Source organism: Gopherus flavomarginatus, chromosome 8, assembly GCF_025201925.1.
Source record: "Gopherus flavomarginatus isolate rGopFla2 chromosome 8, rGopFla2.mat.asm, whole genome shotgun sequence".
NCBI classification, from domain to species: domain Eukaryota; kingdom Metazoa; phylum Chordata; order Testudines; family Testudinidae; genus Gopherus; species Gopherus flavomarginatus.
Genome location: NC_066624.1, coordinates 42,661,064 through 42,686,816, shown reverse-complemented (window position 1 = coordinate 42,686,816; position 25,753 = coordinate 42,661,064). Strand labels below are relative to the sequence as shown.

The 25,753-nt window shown below is 47.6% G+C and overlaps 1 protein-coding gene across 6 annotated transcripts in view; it reads left to right on the top strand.

The window, feature by feature from the left end:
• Window positions 1-20,512, top strand: part of ENOX2 (ecto-NOX disulfide-thiol exchanger 2) — a 147,889-nt gene extending 127,377 nt beyond the window's left edge. For 4 of the 6 annotated variants that reach the window (XM_050964328.1, XM_050964330.1, XM_050964326.1 and 1 more), the window contains exons 13-15: window positions 3,978-4,086; window positions 14,049-14,134; window positions 19,076-20,512. In XM_050964328.1, coding sequence (XP_050820285.1) covers window positions 3,978-4,086; window positions 14,049-14,134; window positions 19,076-19,207 — 327 coding nt within the window. In that variant the 3' untranslated portion in view covers window positions 19,208-20,512. Of the gene's footprint in view, window positions 1-3,977; window positions 4,087-14,048; window positions 14,135-17,789; window positions 17,914-19,075 lie in introns of all 6 variants that reach the window. The other 2 variants (XM_050964327.1, XM_050964329.1) reach the window with 2 other exon arrangements.
• Window positions 20,513-25,753: the final 5,241 nt, after the last annotated feature.

Below are 25,753 nucleotides of genomic sequence, written 5' to 3'. Positions count from 1 at the left end.
ACCATTAAGGTTTTTAGTGAAGACTTAAGCAAAATAGACATTAAACACCTCAACCTTCTTGATATCGTCAGTTATTAGCTTTCCTTCACTGCTAAGTAGAGGGACCTACACTTTTCTTTGTATTTCTCTTGCTCCTAATTTATTTAAAGAACCTCTTCTTATTGCCTATTATGTCCCTTGTCAGGTGTACCTCATTTTGTGCCTTAGTGTTTCTGATTTTGGCTCTACATGCTTGTGCTATTTTTCTGTACTCCTTCTTAGCAATTTACACATATTCCCATATTTTGTAGGATTCTTTTTTGATTTTCAGGTCATTAGAGAGCTCTTGATGGAGCCATATTGGCCTCTTACTGTTTTTCCTGTCTCTCCTTCACATTGGGATAGTTTGCAGTTGTGCTTTTAATATCGTCTCCTTGAGAAACTTCCAGCTCTCTTGATCTCCTTCATCCTTTAGATTTTCTTCCAAGGGGACCTTACCTACCAGTGTTGGGATTTTCTCCAAGATCTTTCCACTCGTCTTATCCAGAACACCTTGTCCAGTTTTGGAAGAAGACTTATCCAGTTCTCTGGCATCCAAAAAATTCTGTTGACTCCAACTCATCATTCAGGTTACTTTTTAAGGTTACAGCTCTTTGCCTACACTGGCCAGGCCCGGATGCAGAGCGTTTAGATACAGGGTGTACCACAATTCCAATTCATGTCACACATCACACAGTTTATATACATCTTTCCTAGCTACTAATGTCTAACAGCTAACTAACAGCTTAATGGGACGAAATCGAGGGGCCCAGATAATCTGCATCCAAGAATATTAAAGGAACTGGCACATGAAATTGCAAGCCCATTAGCAAGAATTTTTAATGAATCAGTAAACTCTGGAGTTGTACCGTACGACTGAAGAATTGCTAACATAGTTCCTATTTTTAAGAAAGGGAAAAAAGGTGATCTGAGTAACTATAGGCCTGTTAGTTTGACATCTGTAGTATGTAAGGTCTTGGAAAAATTTTTGAAGGAGAAAGTAGTTAAGAACATTGAGGTCAGTGGTAATTAGGACAAAATACAACATGGTTTTACAAAAGGTAGATCGTGCCAAACCAACCTGACCTCCTTCTTTGAGAAGGTAACAGATTTTTTAAACAAAGGAAACACAGTGGATCTAATTTACTCGATTTCAGTAAGGCATTTGATACGGTTCCACATGGGGAATCATTAGCTAAATTGGAAAAGGTGGGGATCAATATGAAAATTGAAAGGTGGATAAGGAACTGGTTAAAAGGGAGACTACAGCGGGTCATACTGAAAGGTGAACTGTCAGGCTGGAAGGAGGTTACTAGTGGAGTTCCTCAGGGATCTGTTTTGGGGCCAGTCTTATTTAATCTTTTTATTACTGACCTTGGCACAAAAAGTGGGAATGTTCTAATAAAGTTTGCGGATGACACAAAGCTGGGAGGTACTGTCAATACAGAGAAGGACTGGGATATCATACAGGAAGATCTGGATGACCTTGTAAACTGGAATAATGGTAATAGGATGAAATTTAATAGTGAAAAGTGCAAGGTCATGCATTTAGGGATTAATAACAAGAATTTTGATTATAAATTGGGGACATATCAGTTGGAAGTAACAGAGGAGGAGAAAGACCTTGGAGTATTGGTTGATCACAGGATGACTATGAGCCGCCAATGTGATATGGCCATTAAAAAAGCTAATGCGGTTTTAGGATGTATCAGGCGAGGTATTTCCAGTAAAGATAAGGAGGTGTTAGTACAAGGCACTGCTGAGACCTCATCTGGAATACTGTGTGCAGTTCTGGTCTCCCATGTTTAAGAAGGATGAATTCAAACTGGAACAGGTACAGAGAAGGGCTAGTAGGATGATCCGAGGAATGGAAAACCTGTCTTACGAAAGGAGACTCAAAGAGCTTGTCTTGTTTAGCCTAACCAAAAGACGACTGAGGGGAGATATGATTGCTCTTTATAAATATATCAGAGGGATAAATATCAGGGAGGGAGAGAAATTATTTAAGCTTAGTACCAGTGTGGACACAAGAACAAATGAATATAAACTGGACACTAGGAAGTTTAGACTTGAAATTAGACGAAGGTTTCTAACCGTTAGAGGAGTGAAGTTCTGGAACAGTGTGCCAGGGGGAGTAGTGGAGGCAAATGACATATCTGGCTTCAAGACTAAGCTTGATAAGTTTATGAAGAGGATGGTATGATGGGATAGCCTAATTTTGGCAATTAATTGATCTTTGATTATTAGCATGTAAATATGCCCAGTGGTCTGTGATGGGATGTTAGATGGGGTGGGATCTGAGTTACTACAGAGAATTCTTTCCTGGATGCGGGCTAGTGAGTCTTGCCCACATGTTCTGGGTTTAACTGATTGCCATATTTGAGGTCGGGAAGGAATTTTCCTGCAGGGAAGATTGGCAGAGGCCCTGGAGGTTTTTTGCCATCCTCTTCAGCGTGGGGCATAGGTCACTTGCTGGAGGATTCTCTGCACCTTGAGGTCTTTAAACCATGATTTGAAGACTTCAATAACTCAGACACAGGTTAGGGGTTTGTTACAGGAGTGGGTGGGTGAGATTCTGTGGCCCGCATTGTGCAGGAGGTCAGACTAGATGATCATAACGGTCCCTTCTGACCTTAAGTCTATGAGTCTATACTTCTTGCATGTAAAGACCAATTGGTTTGCAGATTGTGTAAGGGAAGTTTATAAGTTCAGGGTGTTTCTGCCTACTTTGTTTACTATAAACATACTCCCAATAGTTAGCTGTTTCAGCAGTTATGTTTTCAGGCCTGTTCAGCAGTTGCTTGTTCAGGCATGTCCTGCCTTAAGTTGGGCCTGCTCATGTCAGCAAACCACACTTACAATCAGTTGTCTGAGTTTGTTAAAGTCTGCTGTTTTGAAGTCCATTGTCCTTAATCTGCTGCTATCACTCCTTCCTTTCCCCAGAATCATGAAATCAATCATTTCATGATCACTTTCACCCAAATTCAATTTTCATCTTCAGATTTACAACCAATTTCTCTCTTTTTCTCAGAATCAAGTCTAAAATGGCTGTCCCCCTCCTAACTTCTTCCTCCATTTTCTTAATCAAAAAGTTGTCCCCAACTCATTCTAAGAACTTAGTGAAAATTTTGTGTTTTTCCCGATTATTTTTCCAACAGATGTCTGGGTAGTCCCCCATTACTATCAGGGCCTGTATTTTCGATATTTCTGTTGTTTGTTCTAGAAATGCCTCATCCACTTCCTCTTCCTGATTTCCTTTACTGCAGATTCCTACCATGACATCACCCATGTTTTTTTCCTCTTATTTTGAACAGCATCAGCTGAATTGTATACTAAGTTCCAGTCATTTACTCCTGTGGAAAACTGTTGGAGGCAATGAGGTTACATAGGGATCGCTAGGGGCCTACTATGGCCTGCCAAGGCCTTTATTAATGGTGAGGATGCATGTGTTGGGAAGAACCCAGCTTGACTTTCCAATCCCAGTGTGACTTAAATTCAGGGAATTTAATACCTAGAGAAACAGAACACAACTGTTAATAATAATAATACCAAGCTCTTATATGGTGCTTTTCATTCATAGTTCTCAAAGTGCTTTAGAAATTAGGTTAGCGTCATTATCATCATTAGTCTTACTATTTCCATCTAAGATTTATTTTTAAGCTAATAGTCTGTTATATGCAAAATACTGTAAGAACACCTTTTTCTAACAGTGGAAGGAATTGATCAAGACAAATATAAACGTTCCCACAGCAATATGACCAGTGTCCCCCATTGCACATCCCATGTGTTTTGTGGGATGCATTTTATGACAAACAATGTATTAAGTGACACACTGAACCAGGAAAACAAAAATTGCAACTCTGTAAAAACCATTCAAGTTAAAAACTAAGCTGGCATTTAATTAATTAGAATGAGTGCTGTATTGTGCAGGTATGGAGTGGACGGTGTTGTTTTTGCAGGAGAGCAGTACTTACAGGATCTGTGCATCTAGCCAGGAGAAAGAGTGCCCACTTGAGAGGACCCTGAGCTGTAGCCCTGTCAAATCTGAACGAGAAGCTTTATTAGTAGGTAAGACTCATGGTACAGTATGTCTGCTAATGATAAGACTGTTGTAATGCTGCCATCCATGCTATATAGATTCAGACTCCTTGAGAGATGCTCTCAGGAGGTATTGTAAATGCAGCTTTTCCAGTCTCACTGTATGTGCTTCTTTCCTCAGTTTCATGGACTGCTACAATAGCAGGCCAGGGATGAAATGCTGGTCCATGGCAAAGCTCCCACTGACTTCACTAGAGCCAGGATTTCACCCTTTGTGTATTGCCCACGTAGAGGTCTCATGTCATGTACCTAGATCTGTTCTTGTCACTCAATGACATGTACATGCTGTACACTTGTGCACATTGGTACTGTCTATGGGATGGTGACTTTCATCTGATATATAAATATATTATGCAGCTTTGATCCCCTTGCCTGCACTCTCTCTGCTGGGCTTTTATCACTTTAGCACTTGCTAAAGTGCAGTTGCGTTGTCACAGGTCGAACTAGGGCTAGCATCATTCCACTGAATTCTCATCTAGACAAGGCCACATCTGCCTCCCTGGGACATATTTTCACATTCCAAACCTCTGAGCAGTGTCAAACACTTTCCATTTTTTTAAACAACCTGCTACTAAAAAGTTTCCTCCTTTTTCTCCAATTGACAGGGCTCTGAAGTACAGGATAGACAATATATAGTCCTGGATCCAGGATCATGTTTAAGGTCCAAAATCTCATGGACCATAAGTGCTCCTCCATCATAGCAGCTGCTAAATCATGACCCACTAAACTGTTCTAGACTGAATTATGTTGTTAAACTACACTCGCCTTCACACATGTCCACAGCCTGGCACCTTCTACTATGAAGAACCATTAGCCTGTTCTCAGAGAAAATTGCCCACACTGGAATTGGGGCACCAGGAAACATATAATGAACTTACGTTGATAATGTGATCCCTTCCTTCTCTGCATTTGCTCTATTCACATAATAAAGTCTTAAAAAGTACTGCAGGAAAACTGAGCTGCGTGCCATGCTGATCCAGTCCTTTACTAGCTAAAGCATCTGGGATGCATAATCATTGAGATTAACAACTTTTCATTTGAGGAAGGAAATCCACTACCACCACTTCAGAAGCATGCTGAAATTCAACCAACTGACCACTCTCCAGCTACCACCCAGCGTCACCCATGCTGAACTAACTAACTAAGAAGTTCACCCAGGGTCGGTTGAATGACAGCCAAGATCCTAGACCAGGGGTCCCCAACGCAGTGCCCGTGGGGGCATCTAAATGCACCCGCGTCCTGGCTGGCGGTGGAGCATCCGCCGAAATGCCATTGAATTTCTGCGGCATTTTGGCGGCAACGCCTCTCGATGATGTTGCTTGCCGTTGACAAGTGACGTCATTGAGAGATGTCGCCGCCGAAATGCCACAGAAATTCAGTGGCATTTCGGCAGATGCTCCACCGCCACCACGGTCCTTCATCTGGCACCCACCAGACGAAAAGGTTGGGGACCACTGTCCTAGACCGTTACCAACAGGCTTCAGTCCAGTTCATGGAACAGAGACCGTGCAGTCAGATGATGTTCTCTTGGCAATAAACAAGGGCCACACAGCCAGACACTCCAATAATATGATGAGAAGAGCTTTAAAGTTTTAGACAGAGCAGAACTGACTCACTTACACGATCTGATTCTTGGATCCCATGGTGCAAAGGGGCTGGAAACTCAGTAGATCTGGCCAGCTGGAAATGCACCTGGTGTAGAGAGTCCCCATGTGGTATATTCCAGTGTACTTAGGTATATTCCTATGTTGTGTCCCCAGCTCCCCTAGTGCTCTCCTGGTGTAGGGGCAATGGCTGGCTTGTCTCTGTGCCAGTTATTCCCAGCTGCCCAAATGATCTGCTGGGGACATAGGCAGCCAGGTATAAGGAAGAATAACCCTCGAGGCTGATTCTGCTTTTGGCCAGACCCAGGCGAGAGTAAATGTGATGTAAAACCTGTTTTGCCACCCATCACCCTGTGCTAAGCAGAGCTCTGTCTGCCTCCAGAATCCAGCCCTTAGATTGTATCAAGCTCAATGCTATTGGCTACTTTTAAAATGTATTAATATGTTAATTTCTGTTGTATTGACACGGTTAATTATAACTCTGGCTTTGTCATGATTATTGCTGAGAAATGTTTTGATCATCAAATCAACTTGTCATCTCAGGGTAGCTCCAGAATTGAAGCTTCCATTTAAAAGATCTGCTTCTAGACTTCATGGTGAAGAGGAACCCTTGATTACACTCCTTTTTTTCTTCCAGTATTAAATGAGATTGATTCCAAGACCAGTCTGTAACCTCCCTCCCATCTGATAATTCACCTTTCAGCACGGCTCATTGCTTTTTCCCCTTTAGTCAATTCTTTATCCACCTTACAATTCTTGGACTAATCCCCATTTTCTCTATTAATAATTTCCCATGTGGTACCATGTCAAATGCTTTACTGAAGTCCAAACATATTATTTTTACTGCATTTCGCTTATCTAAAAAATCAGTTCTTTTCTCAAAGAAGGAAATCAGGGTAGTCACCCCTTTTCTGTTTACCTCATTAATTTAATTATTCTCTTCCACAATTTGTTCCAAAGTCTTGCATGCTACTGAGGATAAGGACATAAGAATGGCCATATTGGGTCAGACCAATTGTCCATCTAGCCCAGTGGCTAATGCCAGATGCTTCAGAAGAAATGAAAGCAGAGATTTTGGAGCATCTGATATGGTTGTTTTGTAATTTTTCATGCCCTGCAGTTCTTCTTCGAGTGATTGCTCATATCCATTCCAGTTAGGTGTGCGCGCTGCACGTGCACGTTCGTCGGAAACTTTTTACTCTAGCAACTCCAGTGGGCCGGCAGGTTGTCCCCTAGAGTGGCGCCGCCATGGCGCTTGATATATACCCCTGCCGGCCCACCCGCTCCTCAGTTCCTTCTTACCGCCGTGTCGGTCGTTGGAACTGTGGAGCACGGCTTTGCTGTCTTCCACGTCCCTAGCTCTCCTTCGTTGTACAGTTCATAGTTGTAGTTAGTAGTAAATAGTTGTTAAGTATAGTTAGTTAAGTAGTATATTGTAAATAGTTGTAAATATTTGTTAGCCGGTTTGGGCCATAGCCCTTCCCAGCACCCGGCACCGGGCCCATGCCTGGTTCGCCGGGCTTCAAACAATGCACGGCCTGTAAGAAGCCGATGCCGACCAGCGATCCCCACGACGCATGCCTAAAGTGCCTGGGGGAATCGCACATCTCGGACAAGTGCCGCATTTGCAAGGCTTTTAAGCCTAGGACAAAGAAGGAGAGAGACCAGAGATTGAGGACTCTCCTTATGGAAGCGGCACTCAACCCGGCAGCTTCACAGACCGTCACCTCTACACCGGCACCGGACCACGCCGGCACCGGAAAGACCCCCCGGCACCGTCCTTCCCCGGCACCGGGTCCCGAAGCAAGGCCCTCGAAGTCTGCAACTCCATCCAGGCAGACTCGAGTGGAGCGCCCGGCACCTACCTCGGCCGCGGCACCACCGACAGGGATCCCGTCGACTCCGGGCCTGGAGGGTCCGTCGAGTCCGGTCCCTCCCAGCTCCCCCATAAGATCTGGGGTTGAGCTATTGGTCCCATCGACGCCGGAGACCTTTGCCTCGGCACGGGACCTAATCGCTCTAACAGAGCCAACTCAGCCTCCACCCCTGGTACCTCCGGTGCGGGTTGTGTCCAGAGGCAAGCCGACGATGAGAGTGCCGTCTCGGGACTCACGCTCGCTGTCGAGGTCCCGTCACCGTGGACGCTCCCGATCCCGGCGCCGCTCGCAGTGCCGGCACCGCTCCCCTCGGCGGTGCCGGTCGCACTCGCGGCACCGGTCGTCCTCCAAACAGTCCCGGTCTGGTTCCAGTCACCGATACTGGCCCTGGGACTCTAGGAGCCGTTCCCGCCGTTGATCAACTCCCCGGTCGACCTCCCGGCACCGAGCTGGTGGCAGGTCCCGGTCGACCTCCCGGCACCGCGTTGGTGGCAGGTCCCGGTCCCAATCCCGGCACCGGTATGACTCCCAGTACCGGTCCCCGGCACCAAGAACATCTTCGGCGCCAGGACGAGGGGATTCCTACCAGCTGTGTTCGGCCCCTCCATGGCCTTCCAGACAGCTGTCTGTGTCGTCACAGGCAGACAGTGTTTATGCACTGGGTACAGACAGGCACGCGCCCCTTTTTCAAGACCCTCCTCAACAGGACCAGGGACCGCAGCAGTGGGGGTTCTGGACACCCTGGGCGTACCACCAAGCCCAGGGCCCCCAACAGCTTCCTCCTAGGCCTGCGACGACTGAGCACAGGGCGCCGGAGGCTTCGCTGTCTCGCCCTGCCCCCCCCTCCGGACGGGGAGGACAGGTCAAAACAGCAGGACCCTGAGCTCCCTCCGGAGTCAGAGGCACGGGCTCAGACAGACCCCCCGCTGGACACTCTCTTGCCAGGGGTCTCCTCATCGTCTTCTCCCGATGAGGCTGTGGCAGGCACTTCTTCCACCAGCCCTCCCCCACTTGACCTCAGGGCACACCAGGACCTCCTCAGGCGCGTAGCGCAGAACTTGAACCTGCAAGCAGAGGAGGTCTCCGAGATCGAGGATCCCGTGGTGAGCATCCTCTCCTCAGATGCTCCCACCAGGGTCGCCCTGCCCTTTATTCGGACTATCCAGGCCAACGCCAATACGATCTGGCAATCGCCGGCCTCCATCCCCCCTGCTGCACGTGGCTTGGAGCGGAAGTACATGGCTCCCTCCAAGGGCTATGAGTACCTCCATGTTCACCCGACACCGTGCTCCCTCGTAGTGCAGTCGGTGAACGAGAGGGAGCGTCATAGACAAGAGGCCCCACCTCCCAAATCCAAGGAGGCCAGGCGTATGGTCCTCCTCGGCCGCAAGGTCTATTCGGCGGGGTCCCTTCAGCTCAGGGTTTCCAACCAGCAAGCCCTCCTTAGCCGCTACGCCTTTAACTCTTGGGTGGCAGCGGATAAGTTTAAAGAGCTGTTGCCACAGGAGGCGCGTCAAGAATTTGCAGCAATTCTTGACGAAGGCAAGAAGGTTGCAAGAACCTCGTTGCAGGCCTCCTTGGACGCAGCGGAGTCGGCCGCTCGTACCCTCGCCTCAGGGGTTACAATGCGCCGCATCTCCTGGCTTCAGGTTTCTGGCCTTCCACCGGAGCTCCAATACACCATCCAGGACCTCCCGTTCGAAGGCCAGGGCCTGTTCTCGGAGAAGACAGACCCCAGACTAAAAAGTCTGAAGGACAATCGGGTCATTATGCGCTCCCTTGGGATGCACACGCCCGGGACACAACGCAGACCCTTCCGGCCGCAACAACAGCAGCAGCGCCGGCCGTACCCCCAGTTCCGCCAGCAGCAGGACCTCAATAGGCGCCGCGGCAGAAATGGCAGGCGCAGGCAGTCGGGGAACCAAGGGGGGCAGAACCAAAGCTCCTCCAAAGCCCCACCTGGACCCAAACCTTCGTTTTGAAGGTGCGCCCGAGGGCGTAGTACCAGTTTCCCCCCCGGATCCTTCCCCCCCGTTTTCCAACCGCCTTTCGTTTTTCCACCAGGCGTGGACCCAAATAACATCTGACCGCTGGGTCTTATGCACTGTGCAGACGGGATACCGTCTGTAGTTTACGTCTTTCCCTCCCTCCCGCCCCCCACCCTCGTCCCTCTTCAGGGACCCCTCTTACGAGCAATTCCTCCGCCAGGAGGTGCAGACGCTCCTCGACAAAGGAGCCATAGAGGCGGTTCCGGAGAATGAGAAGGGCAAGGGGTTTTATTCCCGCTACTTCCTCATCCCCAAGGCCAAGGGAGGCCTCAGACCTATCCTCGACCTGCGGGAACTCAACAAACATCTGGTGAAGTTGAAGTTCCGCATGGTATCCTTGGGGACCATTATCCCATCTCTGGATCCTGGAGACTGGTATGCCGCCCTCGACATGCAGGACGCTTACTTTCATATCGCCATATTGCCACACTACAAACATTTCCTTCGGTTCGTGGTCGACCGCCATCATTACCAATTCGCGGTCCTCCCGTTTGGCCTCTCTACGGCCCCAAGGGTATTCACCAAATGCATGGCTGTCGTTGTCGCACATCTTCGGCGCAGTCGCATTCACGTGTTCCCTTACCTCGACGATTGGCTGATTCGGGGCACGTCAGAGCTGCAGGTCTGCAGCCACGTCCGCAGGATCACCGGCCTTTTTACTACCTTGGGCCTCATTATCAACGTGGACAAGTCCACTCTGCTCCCCATGCAGAGGATAGAGTTCATTGGGGCCGTTCTGGACTCCACCTTGGCCAGGGCCCTTCTGCCGTTGCCCAGGTTCCAGTCGCTGTCGGCCATCATTCAGCGCTTGCTGGCGGCCCCCCTGACCTCTATAAGGACATGCCTAACCCTGTTAGGCCACATGGCGGCCTGCACGTTTGTGACAGGTTATGCACGGCTCCGCATGAGGCCCCTTCAATCTTGGCTCATCACGCAATACCGGCCGGCCAGACAGTCGCTAGACACGCTTGTCACAATCCCCCAGAGGGTATTGGATTCCCTCCGCTGGTGGCTAGACCAGTCTGTCGTGTGTGCGGGGCTCCCGTTTCACCCACCCCAATCCTCGGTGTCCTTAACAACGGATGCCTCAGATCTCTGCTGGGGGGCCCACCTGGGAACCCTGAGGACACAGGGCCTGTGGTCCCCGCAGGAGGTGGATTTACACATCAACATGCGGGAGTTGAGAGCGGTCCGCCTTGCTTGTCAAACGTTCTGTCATCAGCTTCGAGGTCGTTGTGTCGCGGTATTCACCGACAACACGACGACCATGTACTATATCAACAAGCAGGGCGGCACCAGATCCTCTCCCCTATGTCACGAGGCGATGCGACTCTGGGACTTTTGTATAGCTCACTCCATTCACCTCACGGCTTCCTTCCTCCCCGGAGTACGGAACACGCTGGCGGACTGCCTGAGCAGATCCTTCCTCTCGCACGAGTGGTCCCTTCACCCTGATGTCGCCCTCTCGATCTTCCAGAGGTGGGGTTGTCCCCGCGTGGACCTCTTCGCGTCCAGGGGGAACAGGAAATGCCAGGCGTTCTGCTCCTTTCAGGGCCGGGAACCCGGGTCTATAGCGGACGCCTTCCTTATCCCGTGGACGACCCACTTGTTCTACGCGTTCCCACTGGTCCACAAGGTCCTTCTGAAGGTGCGCAGGGACAGGGCCCGCATGATTATGGTAGCTCCAGCGTGGCCCAGGCAACATTGGTACCCCATGTTGCTGGATCTGGCCATAGCCAACCCAGTCCCGCTGCCCCTTCACCCGGACCTGATCACCCAGGACCACGGCAGTCTCTGTCACCCGGACCTCCAATCGCTGCACCTCGCAGCGTGGCTCCTGCATGGCTGACCAGATCCGAATTACGCTGCTCTACCCCGGTACGTGAGGTACTCCTGGGCAGCAGGAAGCCTTCCACCAGAGCGACGTACTCGACCAAGTGGAAGCGTTTCTCCTGTTGGTGCACGGAGAGGGGTTTCCTCCCTATGGAAGTTTCGGTCGCCAATATTTTGGACTACATTTGGTCCCTCAAGCAACAGGGCCTGGCGATATCGTCCCTTCGGGTTCACCTGGCGGCTATCTCCACCTTTCATCCAGGTGGGGATGGCCGCTCGGTTTTCTCTCACCCGACGGTGACTAGATTCCTGAAGGGACTAGAACGTCTCTACCCCCAGGTTCGACCCCCTGCCCCTACCTGGGGTCTCAACCTGGTTCTGGCTCGGCTCATGGGGCCCCCCTTTGAGCCGTTAGCGACTTGCTCCCTGCTCTATCTTTCTTGGAAGACTGCCTTTCTAGTAGCCATCACCTCAGCTAGACGGGTGTCGGAACTCCGGGCCCTCACGGTAGATCCCCCATGTACGGTCTTCCATAAAGATAAGGTACAGCTGAGACCGCACCCTGCCTTTCTCCCCAAAGTGGTCTCAGCCTTTCACGTCAACCAGGAGATCTTCCTCCCCGTTTTTTTCCCGAAGCCTCATTCGTCACGCAGGGAGCAACAACTCCACTCGCTTGATGTCCGTCGGGCTCTCGCGTTTTATGTGGACAGAACCAAACCATTCCGCAAATACCCCCAGCTTTTCGTGGCAGTAGCGGACCGCATGAAGGGGCTTCCCATTTCCTCGCAGAGGTTATCCTCGTGGGTAACGTCCTGTATCAGGACCTGCTATGACTTGGCCCACGTCCCTACGGGCCGTATGACTGCGCACTCTACCAGGGCGCAGGCGTCGTCGCTGGCTTTCCTCGCCCGTGTGCCCATCCAGGAGATCTGTCGGGCAGCGACCTGGTCATCGGTCCACACCTTTGCTTCCCACTACACCCTGGTCCAGCAGTCCAGAGAGGACGCGGCCTTCGGCTCTGCAGTGCTCCATGCCGTGACTTCTCACTCCGACCCCACCGCCTAGGTAAGGCTTGGGATTCACCTAACTGGAATGGATATGAGCAATCACTCGAAGAAGAAAAGACGGTTACTCACCTTTGTAACTGTTGTTCTTCGAGATGTGTTGCTCATATCCATTCCACACCCGCCCTCCTTCCCCACTGTCGGAGTAGCCGGCAAGAAGGAACTGAGGAGTGGGTGGGCCGGCAGGGGTATATATCAAGCGCCTTGGCGGCACCACTCTAGGGGGCGACCTGCCGGCCCACTGGAGTTGCTAGGGTAAAAAGTTTCCGACGAACATGCACGCGCGGCGCGCACACCTAACTGGAATGGATATGAGCAACACATCTCGAAGAACAACAGTTACAAAGGTGAGTAACCGTCTTTTTTCGTTGGTAATTTTACATTGTTATCACTCGTTCTAGAAGTACTGAGTTTAGACATAATGATGTTGAGTCTTTCAAGCCCCCCTGTGTCTGAGACAGTCTTAAGAAGAGGTAATGGGCAGCTCCTAACCCAGCTTCTTGACAGCAGACTCTTGACAGAACGCTGCTTAGTTGCTCTCAAAACACATGCCAGGAGGAAAGTGGAGGGTGCTGCCTTGTTAAAGCACTCCCGACCCTCAGGGCATCCCCAGCTCTGCCTTCTTCCCAGTCCCAGTGAGACCCCCAACCTGGCCCCGGTTCCTGAAGGAAACTTTCGTTTCCTTCTGGGGAAACTGCAGCTTTGAGCCCTCAAACCAGCCCCTCTCCCCCTGCACACACCCTGTGCTCCCCCGTACACATTCTTTCCCATCCCAAATCTGTTCCTCCTTTCCCCATGCTCCTCAGGAATAAACACCCTCCAAATCCTAATTCCCTCTGAGCTGTCTCCTCCCCGCAAATCAATTAAAGTCAACTGCAGAAGATTTCCAAACTGCTGTCCTAGGGGTCAATCCCAAAGAGTTGAAGGCTGGGCTGTAGAGGACCATATGTCTCTGGGTGGGAGACAGAATCCTAGGGCTTAGGTCTCATGGGCCTGGGCTCGTTTTGCTTCTGGTGCTGTGGGCACTGCTTCACAGATATGCTGGGGGCCTGTCTGCTTCATCTACCTGCTGCCTGCTTGCTCTGTTGATGGTCAGGTGGTTTCTGCTCCTATTGGGCACAGCCAGACCTGTCTTCATTTGGTTCATCAAAATGTTTGGGAACTAATTTGCATACCTGCCACTACCTCCCTCCTCTTTGTCTCCCATTCTCCTCCCCATTTGTCTCCTTCCACCTCTTTGAGGGCCTGTCCTCCTCATGTTGATGCAGACCCATTGCTGCATCTCATAGTATTTCATGTTGCCCATTGCAGGAGCTTCCCAATCACTTTGAGAGTTGTCTGTATGGGACTGAGGGATATTGCTGTCTGAGTTGCTGCCCAAAGAAATGCTTTGCTCCACATTACATTGCAGCACACAGGCCAGGACTCGGCACAGTGTGTGCAGGGAAAGCCCTTGGTGCTCCCAGCTGAATCACAAGAATGACCCCTGCCATGTTATTTCCCTAGGTATAATTTCAACATTTCTTCATGTTCACCCATTTGGAGCAAGCATAGAATACATCTGTTCCTACTTACAGCGGCTCGACGCCAAGGTAGGTGTGCTGGGGTCTCTGTCTCTCTGGGCAGACTAAGATGGGGAGGAGGGTCACTTTCTGTCTAGGCAGACCTGACCCAGGAAGGTAGTTGTTTTTCTGTGTGGTTGGGCAAGGGTCTCTTACTCTCACTTCCCAGAACCCAGGCCGCCATCTCCTTACACCCTGCTCTGGCTGGTCACTGACAGCTTCAGCTGCCACTTCTTCCCCATCTCCAAGGACCTGCTCTGGGTGAGAGAGACTGGCTGGAATCTCCATTCCCTCCACTCCACTCTCAGCAGATCTACCAGGACCAGCTGGGGACTCTCCCCACTTCCTCCACCTTCTCACCGGAGAGACCAGGACATCTCCCCCCTTCCTCTCCCACTAGAGAGACCAAGACTGGTCAGGACCTCTCTGCCATCCTGTCTCACTGGAGAGACTGGGAATAGTTGGGACCTCTGCACCCCTCCCACCTGCAAGACCCCTCAGACCTGGCTTCTGGCTTCCCAGAACCCCAGGTCACCATCTCCTCATGCTGCCTCCTCCCCATCTTCCACTTCTGGGCTCACTCCAGAAGTTGAGATAGCAGCTTGGTGAGGACATTCACGTGAATTTGTAGTAGCTTCTGGGGCTTGGTGGGGGGAGCCCACACTTACTGAACACCTCTCTGTGCCCTAAAGACCTAGCAATGTAGGTTACAACAGAGCAGAACAGGTGGATGGAACAAACAAATGGAGGGGGAGAAAGGTGTTGAAAATAAGAGCTAAACAAGCAAGTTGTAGCACAAGGAGCATGAGTCATTTGTTCTGGCTTTTGTTTTGTGCAGCATCTCTTAACCAGTTTCTGATGTTGTCAGTTTTTCTCTCTCACTCCATGTCTTGGTTTGCTTAATAGCCTTAATAGTGAGGGAATTTGCCAAAGGCTTTTGAAAGTCTAAGTTATTTATGTTTTCCTACTCGTCTATATCCGCAATTCTATTGACTTGCCTTTATGGTTTGTCCCTGGTGTACAATATCATGTTCATCAAGGTTGTTTTATAACTCTCTTTTTAATTAATTTGCAGATAATTTTCCTGACTGGGAAGTAGAGCTCATTGTTCTGTATTTCTCCAGGATCACTCTAATGCCTTTTTAAAAGATGTATACAGTATTCACTCCCCTCCAGTTCACCAGTGTAGTATCTCGTTACAGGACAGATCATGTATTTTTGATAGCAACATAACCACTTAATTCTTAATTTCTCTCAGCTCCCTTGAGAAATGCTCTCTTGTCCTTTTGGTTCATTACCATTTCTTCCAGCGCTTTCTGTTTGGACAGCTCAATCTCTAAGAGAGCCTCACCTTCATTACTTTGGAACAGGTATCTTCGCATTATTCTCTGTGGCAAAGACTGAGGCACAGAAGTCTTTCAGCTTCTCTGCAACTTCTTTATTCTCCTTGTTGTTCCCTTAACTTCCTCATGGACCTGTTGATTCTCTTCCATGTTTTCTGCTGCTGATTTAGTGAAAAAAGTTCTTGCTATTTTTTTTTCTATCTTAGACTGTTTGCTTTTCAAATTCCTGTTGGCCTTCTCATTTCCCGCTTGTTTGTGCTTTTCTCTTAGCAATGGTGGAGCTGGATACTGGCCTGGCCTGGTGGGGATGATGATTTTCTGTCTCGGAAGACACAGAGGTGGATGGGTGGAGGGGAGGTTTGGAGTATCTGTCTGGGTACAACCAGCCATTGAGGGGATAGAGATGGGCTTCCCTCTGGGTATGTAGGTCTGACCTTTTGGTTGGGGTGGGGTGACTCTGTATTCTGGCCGTGCTGCATTGGTGGTGATAGCAGGGTGTGTGAGAGCATCTCTCTTGATAGGCCCTATGTGTCACGTGCTATCTTTTGGTAGTGAGGCCTGGAGGTTGGAGTCGAGGTCGAAGCTGGATGTAGGGTCGGGACTGGGCCAAGGGTGGCGCTGGAATCGAGATCTGGGGAGTCGGAGGTCAGAACTAAGATCAGAGTCTGTGGACAAGCCATGTAGCTGGAGTCCAGGTGCAAGCCTGGGGTTGAAACTGGGTGGCCAGAGTCCAGGGACAAGCCAAGCTGGCGTCCAGATACAGGCCAAAGGTTGAAGCTGGGCAGTCAGAGTCCAAGCATCCAGGGAGAGCCGGGAAGTGGAGGCAAAGCTGGAGTGGATTGGTAACAGGGCTGGAGCAAGATCAGAATAGGGCAAGGACAAGACTGGAACAGGGCTTGGGCAGATCTGGAGCAGGAACAGAAACAGGATCAAGAGCAGGCTGGGAGTCTCTAGAGTCTGTTCTCCTGCCACCTCACAGTGTGGTTCTTGGCTTAGTAGGGCTGTTGCACAAACTGATCTGCAGCTCTGGTAGGATTGGAGAAATAGCTGAGCCAGGGGTTATCTGACCCAGACTTGGCTCAGGACTAGGTTGCTGCCGTATGCAGGCTCTGTTGGAAGGGTAAGTCAGTTGCTGCATGCCTGAGTGGTGACTCACCTCATCTCCCTTGGACAGGCACATGTTGAGCACTGTGGAGTTACACCACAGATTGCTGCTCAGTAAGTGTTCACATAGACATGCCCTGGGAGTCCAAGATGCTCACTTCCGTCACCTCCTGGATGGTGTCCAAATTATGATCAAGTCACATCGAGCCCAGGGGGGTAACAGCCCAAGCTCTGTAATCTTTACAAGATGACGCTGTCGCAGATCCACAGGGTCTGGTCTGTTTTCCAGCTAGTAACCAACCAGACCTTTGGGAATGACCCCTCTCATGGCCTCAATGCTCTCTGTGAGAATTTGCAGCCGCAGCAGGCAGCCTTCTCAAAACAAGGCGACAGTGTATTAGGCACCTGGCTACATAATCTAAAAGTCCTTAGGTTAGCAAAGAGAAACAAAAGTTAAGACAGAGTTCAGCCTGCCCAGTGCCAGGCCACAGCTCCCTGGAGCCATGCTGCCACTGAAGCCATCTTGGTTCCCTCTCTCTGTCTCTGTGCCTTTGTCACTCAGTCCCAGGTGAGTGTGTGAGTCTCTGCAAAGGCCAGCTCTGAGCCCAGCCACCTGACACCTTTCCCCTTTGTTTTCCAAAGGGTGGGGGAAAATCACCTTCCTCTTGGTTGTTGGTTGGTAGATGTGAACAGCCTGGCCATTGGGATTCCCGTTGTCTTTCCGTACCCTCCCTGGATATGGGTCAGTTTCAGCCAGTCCTTTAATGGTGCATTTATACTACCCCAGACAGTTATGTGACACAACAGCAAGCACCAAGAGCAACGTTTAACCCTTTACATTCCGTGCGTAGCAATGCAAAACACAGAGGGAAACTGAAGCATGCATAGAAGTCATAAATTTTTACCAAAATCCCCGCTTCATCACACATAGACACATGCTAAATCTCGCAAAGAAATCTTTCAATCAGCATAGCCAATCCAGGTGCTTCCTTCACACCAGTGTCCCTTAAACTTTTCAGCTTTGCAAGCACTAATTCAAAACATTTTCATAACCCCTTTACATTTATTGTTTTCATAGTAAGAATATAAAAGCCTCTATAATGTGTGTTTGGGAGGTTGATAGAGAATATGCAACTGTGAAGGGGAAGGGAGTGGGGAGCCAGATTTTCTTTGCTTTAGATTGTAATATAGTATCTAATGTCTCTTGTCCCTCTGATTGCCTTTCATGACCCTCCTAGGATGCCGTAACCCTCTGGTTGAGGCGCACTGCTTCACAGGAAAGGCCACAGAGCTTAGCTCATGAGTACCATCAGTCAAACCAACAGAGAGAGATGAAGTGATTTGTTCAAGGCCATGCAGCAGGTCAGCCGCAGAGCTGGGACCAGAACTCATAATACATCACTCCATAAGAAGATACCTGGAGAGTGAATCCTGAACTACAGTTCTCCCAGCCCCGAAATGTGCTACTCTGTGCTAACCTAAGGGCTTCCCGGTGCTGCATTCCAGTTGACTAATAAACCTTGTTTTGAAGAGGCTGTCAGGGGTCACTGCTAATACTTACTAGGGTTCATGGATCCCTGAAGAGTGTAAAAGTCTGACCAGGAGTCTTTCTCAGTTGGACTTACTGGGCAGAACTTATGGTGCAAAACAGCAGTGCTGGAGCCCAAAGGCTCAGTTTCAGACGTGTTGAAGCAGTGTTCCCTGCCCTTAAGGAAGGGTGGGACCCCTTGGGGGTCTGCATACTGAAGGGTTTCCTCCAAGAGACTATTAAAAAGCTGGGACATAGAGCAGGTCCTGTGGATCCATGACAGAGAGCAGCAATATGTGTTTCAACTTCTGGATTTTCCAAAGACTGTTAAGGTCTTCCAGGGAAAGTCATGTCAGGATCTGATATTTGTAACATAAAAACAAAATTTTGTGGGGGACAAAGCAGAAACTAGCAGATGGCCTTTCCTGTTCATCCCAGTGTAACAGAAAAATCAACAAGCAAAGTAGGGTTTGATTTGCAGTTCCCCTTTGAAGGGGCTATCAGTGCTGCGATTGTTTAGTGTCTCTCTAGAACTCCATTTGCTGATTAAGTGGTTCCCTGGCTGTTAAAGACAAGCACCTCCAGAAGATGCACATTGAGATGTGACTTGAATATTTTGCATGTCTGTGATTCCTCTCCCCCTTCAGAAGATGTTCTTGAGCCCATAGCAATATTCATTTGCATTTTGTTTCTATTTGAATCCATTATTTCAAATCTCATAATCAAATAATGAGAAGTTTTTCTTCCTCCTCTTTTTAGTATTCTTTATGTCTGCAGCCATCCCTCCTCAAACTGTGATGACAACACATCTCATAACTTAACCAGGAGCAGGCTGGGTCACCATTAGCACTTGGACGGGTGATCTTGGGAAATCCTAAATACTGCAGAAAGTGGTGTTTGTGCCTGGGGTCAGCATTTACAAAACTGCAAACATGTTGGGATTCTCAAGCCAAAAGTCAGTTTATTTTCAGTAAAAGTTTCACTTCTTTCCCACAGATTTGTCCCACTGAAGTGGAAATTCTGATGAGCAGACTGCAGCACACCTTCAAACAAGAGCTGAGTGGAGTTGGGGCTAGCCTGGAGAAAAGATGGAAATTTTGCGGCTTTGATGGACTGAAAATGACTTGAATTTTCAGTTTGATTGTCTTTGGTCATTGAAAACAATCACAGAATATGTACCCCAGACAAACATAGGATATTACTCTAACCTACATGTGCAATGGTTTTCATGAGTAAATTATAGATACTTTTATGGAATATCCCATGACTGAAATCACAGATGTAAGACAGCACCTAGCCGGAGACCCATGGAAGAAATTTAAATGAATCTCAGGTGCTGTAACGTTTTCTTTCAGTTTCTTTTGTCTTATACTTAAGTACTGTCCAACATGTTCTATGAACAAACTCTTTGCTACTATTTGACTTTTTGATATATTTTAAACCCAGCTAACTAACTAATGTTTTGACGATTTGTATGTGTTTTGTGTCCCCAATCTCTCTCACCTTGCATGTTTTGAGCAGCATACACTGTAATATGGAATAGTAAAAAAGAGACTTTCTGGCTTCTAGCATTAAAAGAATGGGAAAAAATCAGTGTTTTATACAATTATTTGCTAGAAATTCTATACATTTTAAAAGAGAAGAGAAGGTTTATATGACGTTGCAAAATGCTTAGGAGCCTAAAGGTCACTTACGTTACAAAGCTATTTTCTCTACCATATGAGATATGACACTTTTTCAGGTTTAAAAGCAAACCTAGATTAAAGCCTGTGTCATGGCAGCAGAACAGTGTGACATGTGTCCACGCTGTGGGGATCATTTTGTAAATAATCTGATTTTAAAGGGGAAGGGTATTTAAGTTTCTATACAGCTAGGAAACAAGAGTCCTAGTAAATGCCTGTATTTTAATAGTGACCTCCTTTGGGTTTACCGTTGTGTGTCTTCCGTTGCCTTTGTCTTGCTGAACTGTGGAAGAACTGCTGCTGCAAAGGTCATAAACAGAGCATTTCCCTCCTCCTGAATGTTTCTCAAGAGCAGATCTGTGTATTCATAGCAAACTGTGAGCTGCTCAAACCATGGACAGGGATTCCTGAGATATGGGGAGACATGAGAACACAACCTCCATTTACAGAGAGTGCCTATGGCACACACGTCCTGCCAGACACCACCCCATTGGCATGGTTGTGTACCCCATGTGATTTCCTGTGGAGATGGAGACAGCTAATGGAACTGTTCTCTTCAGATCTGCTCTGTGAGATTCAGGCTGTGTTGGCCTGTGGTGCTTTGGGGTGTGAGTCACTCTCTCTCACGAGTCCTGGTGCTTGTGCTGACTACGCAGAAAGCAGATGGAAAGCATTTCAGGGAACTTGTAAATGCCCATGTCACAGCTGTTGAAAGTTGTATTTTTTAAAAATAAAACTTTTTTACATCCTGGTTTTGTCTTTGTAAATTTCTTGATTGCTGTTTTGCTTATTCTGTTATTCCTAGGTAGAGAATAATAGAAATATAGCACTAGAAGAGACCTTGATAGGTCATCTAGTCCTGTCCCCTGCACTGAGACAGGACTAAGTATTATCTAGACCATCCCTGACAGATGTTTGTCCAACATGTTCTTAAAAACCTCCAATGACAGAGATTCCACAATTTTTGTAATTTTTGTCAATGCTTAATTACCCTGACAATTAGGAAGTTTTTCCTAATGTCTAACCCAGGGGTTCTCAACCTGTGGCCCATGGGCTTAATGCAGCCCAATTAGTTCACAGCTGCAGCTGAGCTATGTGCTGAAAAAAAAAACCTAGCCCTTGGTGGGGTCCAGATCCAGCTACCCAGTCCCGCGCCTGGGTCTCTCCTTCTGGTCCTGCTCTGTGGAGGGGTCTGTGGGTGGGGGTGCTGCAGCCTGCAATGATAAATAGGTTGAGAACCTCTGGTCTAACCTAAATTTTCCTTGCTGCAATTGAAATCCATTATTTCTTTTCCTGTCCTCAGTGGATAAGGAGAACAATTTTTTACTCTTCTCTTTAAAACAACCTTTTACATTCTTGAAGACTGTTATCATGCCCTCTGTCAATCTTCTCTTCTCCAAACTAAACAAACCCATTTTTTTCAATCTTTCATCATAGGTCATGTTTTCTAGACCTTTAATAATTTTTGTTGCTCTCCTCTGAACTTTCTCCAGTATGTCCACATTTTTCCCAAAATCTGATGCCCGGAACTGGTTTTTAGAGGTTTTTAAGGTCAGGCTTGACAAAGCCCTGGCTCGGATGATTTAGTTGGGGATTGGTAATGCTTTGAGCAGGAGGTTGGACTAGATGGTCTCCTGAAGTCCCTTCCAACCCTGTTATTCTATGATTCTGTGATTCTATGAACAGGACACTGTACTCCAGTTGAGGCTTTGCATGTGCTGAGTACAGTGGAAGAATTACTACTTGTGTCTGGTTTACAACACTCCTGCTAATACATCCCAGAATGATGTTTGCTGCTTTTGCAACAGTGTTACACTGTTGACTCATATTTAGCTTGTGGTCCACTATGATCCCCAGATCCTTTTCTGCAGTACTCCTTCCTTTCTAGATAATCATTTCCCACTTTGCATTTATGCAATTGATGATTCCTTCCTAAGGATAGTACTTTGCATTTGTCCTTATTGAATTTCATCCTGTTACTTCAGACCATTTCTCCAGTTTTTCAAGATCATTTTGAATTCTAATGCTGTTCTCCAAAGTGCTTGGTATCATCCACACACTTTATAAGTGCACTCTAAGCCATTATCCAAACCATTTATGAACATATTGACTAGAACTGGTCCTAAGACAGATCCCTGTGAGACCCCACTTGATATGTCCTTCCAGCTTAGAATGTGAACGTTGACAACTACTCTGAATACAGTAACTCCTCACTTAACATTCTAGTTATGTTCCTGAAAAATGTGACTTTCAGTGAAACAATGTTTAGCGAATCCAATTTCCCCATAAGAATAAATGTAAATGGGGGAGGGGTGTGAGGTTCCAGGGAAATGTTTTTTGCAATACAGTACAGTACTATAGTTGGGAGTAAGGTTCCAGGGAAATGTTTTTTGCAATACAGTACAGTACAGTACTATAGTTGGGAGTTACCCCACACAGGCACAATCCACTAGAACTGGAGACAATGAGGCAGGCAAAGAGGTTGAAAATGCTGTAGGCTAGGAGAAGCACGTTGCACCGCAGCAGCAGCAGCAGCAGCAGCAGCTTCCCCTACTCTGCAAGCACCAGGGGTGTCGGGGGGTCAACCCTCAGCCCACCCACACCACCTCTTCCCCCAAGCCTCCATCCTTAATCCACCTCTTCTTCCCCTCTCCTCCCCCTTTACTGTGCACACCATGTCCTCGCTCCTCCCCCCTGCCTGCGGCAATTAGATGGCGTTCAGGAATCAGGAAGGAAGGGGGAGGAGCAAGGACACGGCTCACAGTCTCCCACTCCCTCCCCTGCGTCCTGAACAACGCAAGCCAGCTGTGGACAAAGCAGGCAGCCAAACCACATTATAGTGAAGCATTGCACAGCTTTAAATGGAGCATGTTCTGTAATTGAGCAGGGACGTAAGATCGAAACAACGTTAAGCGAGAGGATGTTAAGCACAGAATTGCTGTACACTTTTCCAACCAGTTGTGTACCCACTTTACAGTAGGTTAGTGTATATTTCCCTACTTTGCTTATGAGGAAGTTGTGAGAGTATCAAAAGCCTTACTAAAGTTGAGATATATCACATCTGCTGCTTCTCCCCTATCCACAAGGCTTGTTACCCTGGCATAGAATGATATTAGGCTGGTTTGACATGATTTGTTCTTGTCAAATCCATGTTGTTTATTACTTATCTTGTTCTAGTGCTTACCGATTGTTTGATTATTTGCTCCGGTGTCTTTCCGGGTACTGAATTTAAGATGCTGACTGGTGTATAATTCTCTAGATTGTCCGTATTCCCCTTTATATAGATAGGTACTATATTTGCTTTTTTCCAGTCCTCTGGGATCTTTCTTGTTCTCCATGAATTCTCAAAGATAATCATCCAGTCAGGGCAGTGCCTCTGGCTACAGCATGTCCGGGATCTCAGAGCAGTCTCCCCTGGGATGCACGGCCAGGACTCAGGAGCACCTCCATGCCTGGAACCCAAATGCAAAGCTCCCAGGTTTTTCCATTGGTCTCTGCTGGGCCCCATAAGTCACACAGAGCTACTCATTCCCTACACAGGAGGATCCTGGGATGAAAGCATTTTCTTTCAGGCTCCTCCTTCATTGCAGGCAGCTTTCTCATATGTCTGTATGGGGCCTTATAGCAGGCCCGTCATTGTGTTATAGGGCACCCCTGCAGTGTGACTGGCTCTTTGTTCTCTGATAGTGATCTTTACAGCTACCTTGACATGGCATTGAGATGCTCTCTATAAATTCAGATTTAAAGTTCAGATTTAATGTGGATTTTCCCATCAGATATCCTGAGGCAGTAGCTCTGTCTAACTTTGAGACAGAAACTGTAGCAAGAGCCCTTCTCACTATCTTTAGCAGAGGGGGTTTCCCTACAAACAATTGATCTGACTGTGGGTCAAATTTCTTGTCTCAGCTATTCAGTGAGCTATGGAAGTTATGCCCCATATCGCCCAGAAACAAATGGTTTGGTGGAAAGATTCAATGGGACCTAAAATCCATGGGGGAAATGTATGCAAATAAAAGGTTTCAAAATTGGGACTAATTGTTACCATTTCTGCTGTTTGCTTATAGGCAGGTACCCCAAGAATCAACAGGGTTCTCCCTGTTTGATCTCCTATATGGAAGGAAAATGAGGGAACCCCTCAATCTTGTCAGAGACCCCTGGGAAGGGAGCACTGAGGTGAAGGAAGATGTGCAGTGACTGAATATGTGCAGAGATTCAGAAAAAAGTTAAGCCGTGATGAGTATTGTTCAAACTAATATCAAAGACAGTCATTCCAAACAAAAGATGTGGTATGATAAAAATACTTGTAAACATTCTTTTGTAATAGGAGAGTTGGTACTGGTATTAAGCCTGTGAAAAAGTACAGAATGCAAAATTCTTGGCAAGGACCTCTTGAGATAATAGAAGTTGTAAATGAAAAATCATGTTAAAAAGCCCCATGGTAATGCTGTTCCACAGCTAATACATGTGAATAGACTTAAAGCCTCTCACAGCAGAGAAGCCCTGGTAAACATGATCGGCTGTTGAGAAGGAAAAACTGAGGCACACCACCTCATTTATTGAATGGCTGAATGACACACTGACTCAACACGGGAAAGCAGTGATATCTGTAGTGCGTTAACATCAGTTGAAAGGGCAGAGGCGTTGTCAGTGTTGCAAAAATACAAAGAGGTGTTTGTCCTTTGAGTTCAACAATGACCATGACATTACTGATTAGTTTGGTTTCTGTGAACACATGTGGCTGATCAGGCTAATCTGAGCTTTGAATGGTCTGTGGCACACTGAACAAGAACAGCGGACATGCTGCTGTTGTGAGATTTACATTGCTGGTGCTTCTGCTCTGCTTCTGCTCATAGAATGTAGCTCCAGTATGGATGAAGCTTCACCAAGTAGAATGATCATGAGCCAGATCTTCCCAAAATCTTCTAGGTCAGTGTTGAAATGCCTCAAGGATAACTTGAGGGAGTCTTTGAAATGTTTCTTCTGGCCTCCCTGAGAATGCTTTCCCTCCTTTAGCTCACCATAAAATATCTTCTTTGGCCATCACTCATCTGACATTCTGGTGACATGGCCTGTCCATGTCATGTGTGATTTCATCAACAGAATGGATGCTTGGAATGTCTGCCCATATGAGGACCTCAGTGTCTGGAATCTTGTGTTGCCATCTGACCCTCATCAGTTTCCTCAGACAGCCCATGTGAAAGTGATTCAATGTCACAGCATGGCATCTGTACACCATCCAGGTTTCACATGCATAACTCAGAGTTGGCAACACGAAGTCTTTAGAGACCATTCAATATTGTTTGTAGACTGATACATTTGTGCTCCCATACATTTGCATATAGTCTGCCAAAGGCCACTCTTGCTTTGGCAATTCTGGCATTGGTTTCATCATTATTGTGAACTGCACATGATAGTGTGCTGCCAAGGTAGATGAACTTGTCCATTGCCTGGAGCGCTTGGTCATTCACTGTGAGAGCAGGCTCTACATAAGGCTTTCCTGGCGCAGGCTGGTACCTCACTCCTGTCTTCTTAATGTTGATTGTGAGACCAAAAGTGTCACAAGCTGAAGCTCTTCCTGGAGTTTGCTAACTTTTATAGGAGCTTCGTCTCCAAGCTTTTCATGCCAAATCACCCAGCTGACAGCACTGCTCCACAAAAGCACTGCCTTCACCTGGTCTCCAGGGGGAAATGGCAGGAAACAGAACAATTAGCATTTTAGCAAACACAAGTGGGGGAAGAAAAAGCATGGAGCTTCCTTCACGACCAGACTCCATGTCTTTTTCCTCACTGATTGAATGAACTTTGCTTTGAGGGATAACCTTCAGAAGAGTCCATTTGAAAGGGTCATTAGACTGTAAAAGAAAGAGGCAGAAAATCCCAAGTTTTCTCTTTTTCACCTAAGAAGAAAAAGGCACCCACACATTTAGGTCTCTGGGAGAGATCCTGACCATCTTGCTGGAAGATTGTTGATGAGAAATGCCATCTTAAGCAA